The 3,648-nt window shown below is 57.4% G+C and overlaps 3 protein-coding genes across 3 annotated transcripts, besides 1 other annotated feature; all 3 read right to left on the bottom strand.

Annotated features, from left to right (window-relative positions):
- Window positions 1-1,738, bottom strand: Tco025E_09111 (retrotransposon hot spot (RHS) protein; the record flags this gene model as incomplete). The annotated part of the gene is made up of 1 exon (XM_029375937.1): window positions 1-1,738. A coding segment is annotated over one exon (1,738 nt), but the record flags the coding sequence as incomplete, so codon positions are not given.
- Window positions 1,739-1,794: 56 nt separating this feature from the next.
- On the bottom strand, window positions 1,795-2,241 carry Tco025E_09110 (uncharacterized protein; the record flags this gene model as incomplete). The annotated part of the gene is made up of 1 exon (XM_029375936.1): window positions 1,795-2,241. The coding sequence occupies one exon, from the start codon at window positions 2,239-2,241 to the stop codon at window positions 1,795-1,797; it is 447 nt and encodes a 148-aa protein (XP_029224009.1).
- A 434-nt stretch (window positions 2,242-2,675) lies between these two features.
- Window positions 2,676-2,701: a microsatellite.
- Window positions 2,702-3,107: 406 nt separating this feature from the next.
- Tco025E_09109 (uncharacterized protein) lies at window positions 3,108-3,521 on the bottom strand (the record flags this gene model as incomplete). Its single annotated transcript, XM_029375935.1, has 1 exon — window positions 3,108-3,521. One exon carries the CDS (start codon window positions 3,519-3,521, stop codon window positions 3,108-3,110), a length of 414 nt encoding a protein of 137 aa, XP_029224008.1.
- Between the last annotated feature and the right edge of the window lie 127 nt (window positions 3,522-3,648).

Genomic DNA, 3,648 nt, shown 5'->3' with positions numbered 1-3,648 from the left:
CGTTGTAAAAGACCTCAACATCGTCTTCTACAACCCTGACAATTTTGACAAGCCTGTGAGACGGATTTTCAGAATACCACGGCTTCTCATTTCCTTGCGTAAAGTACTGACTAACATCCAAATCTCGAATCGCTGTCAAGGCACTTTTAACCGCCGCCACGCGTCCCCTATACTTCTTCTTATTAAAGAGGTAACGTAGAATCGGTCCGACGCTAAGCATGCGCTCCTCAACCATCGTCCAGTACTGAGTTTGCTCCTCTGCAGACTTATCGCGCGTCTCCCAGGCACACATCGCCTTCACATCAAGCTCGTCCGGGCAATTCATGATGATTCGCATGGCACCCACTTGTTTCTCCCATTCATTATAGTTGCTTAGCTTTGGAGAGGACACCACAATCATGCCCCATGTTTCAGAGCGCAAAAAAGTTGCCGGTGGTGGTCCTCCTTCCTTTGCCACATCAAAGATAATATACCCCTGCATTCCACGCCGAACCAAATCCTTCAACACGCTTCCTACACCGCTCTCACCCTCGTGCTCCGTCACTGTTCTCGTCGTCTTGTCAAACACGCACGCCAAATTTTCTCCAAAGCAATACACCACCACTTGGAGCTTATTATCATCGTGGCGCAGCATCTTGTAGAGAAGGTATGAGCCGGCAGCCATCGACTTCCCGATACCGGGCGTCCCAATCAAGAGACGCCGCCCCATTTTTAACTTTGTTTGACCTTTGTTTTCGAACAATTGGTTCAGATCGCCCTGCACGATCCGCCAAACACGCTCCACCTCGAAGTTAACGTAGAAATCTTTGGTAGAAGCTCCCTCGTGCGCCAATGTGCACGGCCAGCCCTGCTCCGAGGAGAGTATCAGCAGCCTTGGGCGCGGTGCACGAGACCGGTATGCAGCGGCATCCAGTTCAAAAGTCATGCCCTTCGCCTTGTACACCCACGACTGCGTTGGTTCGCCCGCCTTCACCTCCATTCGCACCACCATATTATTCCCTTCGCCCTCGGGAAATTCCAAGACGTGACTCCACCTCGCGTTGAAAACAGAGTCGTAAAAACCCTCCAGAATCACCGGTGCAGCTGGGACTGCTTCCAGTTTTGCCTTTTCGTTTGCCTCCGCCGCAGCAAGGGCTGAGTCAAGTTTTCCCTTAGCAAGAAGAGTAACCGTGTCCTTCTGTGGAAATTCCTTCCAGTGTTCAAGACAATTCACCCTATGCTCCATTAGCTTGCGTGCGTCCTCCAGGAGCTGGTACTCTGGTAAGCTTAGAATGTCCCCGCGAAGCTCCGGGTCAGTGACGTACCTCTCAGGCCTACGCGCAAACACCCCCATCATTACATTGCGGCCTTCGAGCACAAAATCGGGGTCAACGTACCTCCGAATGAAGTCGTTTAGCGTCATTCTCTCAATGCCGGACTCGCTCCCCAATAGCACATCGTCGACGCTGGTGGTAAGTGTCCACGGTTGTTTATTTCCCTGCTCCCTCCCTTGGCCCTGTGCGACCCGCGCGCCACCGCCGGGCACGCGGCGCGGCGCCATCAGAAGAAACGATGGGTGGAGGACCCCACGCACACCGCCGGCGGGCGGCCAACGGGCACACGCGTCGCCGACGCACAGTTGCGGCTGCGGAATGCTGCGCACCCCACGCGGCCGGACCGCGGCAGCTCTCGCCGGGACAATTGAGACGCACAGCTTTCGCCGCATTGCAACGTGAAATCGCACGAAACTCCGCCACATTATCGATACTCCCTTCACTCAACTGGTTTGTGTGTCTGTGCGTGTTCGCCGTATCATTAGCACTGAAAAAAAAAAAACGAATTCTTCACAGCCGCAAAAGAGAGAGAAGAAAAAGAGAGAGGCACACACGAGACGCACCTCCCCAACGCCCCCGCAGCCACACAGCGGGAGGACGGGCGGCTGGCGGGGCGCAACAGGCCCCGGCAGCAACAACCCACAGCGGCCAGCTGCGCCAGAGGGACGCACACCCGCAGCGGCGGCTCAAACGCGTCGCGCGGGCCGCACGAAGTCGGAACTACACGGCAGTGGCGTCCACTTCGCCTCTGCGCCTCCGTCACGACGGCAACGGACGAACCACTCGCGGCCGCACTCCCCCTACACACGCACATGCGCGGGGCGAAGAACACAAGAGCAGCGCACACACGCAGCCGCAGCGAGAGGGACGGGGCGGGCCCAAAGTCCGCCGCACATTCTGCGGCTGCTCTGCCCTCACCGACTGCCATCGTACCGCACCGCAGGCTGCGATGAAACGGCGCCCCCACGCACACTCGCAGTGAGACACACGCCCCATCGTCTATTCACTCCCGCCGCAGCGGGCGCAGAAAGCGGCGGCCGCACGCCCCGTCTCTGACACGCTACCGCAGCGGAGAACAAAAAAAAAAGAGTCGTCGTCGTCGACTGCCGGTGCCTCCAGCGGGAAGGAGGAGATGGAGGCGTGTCAGCCGCACAACCAGCGACGGCGGGAGCAAGCAGGGCACGGAGACACGCAGCGAAAGTGGCGAACACGGCGCACAAACTAAACTTAGGCCGCAGTGATTTATCCCCAAATTATTAAGAATGTAGACTTTCGGCAGGCCGCCCAGGGGCAACGAAAAAAATTTAAATTACTTCGGCAGGTGTTTATTTACTTTCACGTGTCCAGCAGCACAAGAGGGCAGTGTGTGTGTGTGTGTGTGTGTGTGTATTCATTACCCGCACAAAAAAACAAACAAACATCGCCCCAATTGCATGAGCCCACACATCTCTCTCACATTTCGTGCAGCATTCGGCCTGCTCTTCAGCAGGGAGGCAGTTGCGCCAAATCCGCGAGGCGCACAGCAGTGCGGCTTCCATCGCGCGTGTGTGTAGGCAACAAAAAAAGCAAACAGGAATGAAAAGTCGTTACGCGCGACAGTGCATGTAGAAAGCGACCGTTGGAGCAGAGAAGAACGGAGAAAAGAAAGTGGGCGTCAACTACTCCAGCAAAGCACCAGCAGCAATAAGAGGGGAAAATAAGCCTTTTTTTTTTAAGTGTCTCCACGAAATGGACTCACCAGTACCGCCGCACGCTCCTCTCCATGAGGAGTCACAAGTCCAGACTTCTTTTGGCTCAGAAGACTGCCGCAGCGCCCCGCAGCCGAAGAAGAGTCAACAGCATTGCCCGAGACACACGCCCACGCAAAGTGTCGTCACCCCTTCCCCCACCGGACGCCAAGCCAGCGTCTGCGCTCTGTGGTGGTGGAGGATGAGGCCGTGAAGGCACAGAAGCGTCGCCAGTGGTCGACTTCGGCTGCAACATCAACCGCCGTCGGCTGAGCGTCGCTGGCAACGCCGCCTTCGGCGTGCGGCCCGGGAGCCGCCCCCGCACCACCGCCGCGACCGCCCTCTCGGCACCCCGCGGCGGAATCGTGCAGCTGCCGAGTTGCAGTCGCTGCAGATCGCCCGCGCCCAGCACGCGGCCGTACAACAGGACGTTCGCCACCGTCACGTTGGGGCTGCCCGCAGCCGTGTGCGTGCCGTCCATGCCGAAAAAGAGTGGGAGATCCTGTTCGAGTTGAACAGAGCGCCACTGTACTTCTTTCCGCAAATCCTCTGCCTACCAACGTACAATGACCAATCGTCCCAATCCATTTGCAGCGCCACTTGAACTG

This window comes from Trypanosoma conorhini (assembly GCF_003719485.1).
Source record: "Trypanosoma conorhini strain 025E chromosome Unknown Tco_14.4_contig_00981, whole genome shotgun sequence".
Classification (NCBI taxonomy): domain Eukaryota; phylum Euglenozoa; class Kinetoplastea; order Trypanosomatida; family Trypanosomatidae; genus Trypanosoma; species Trypanosoma conorhini.
Note: the sequence above shows the minus strand (reverse complement) of the source record. Positions and strands in the feature narration are given on the sequence as shown.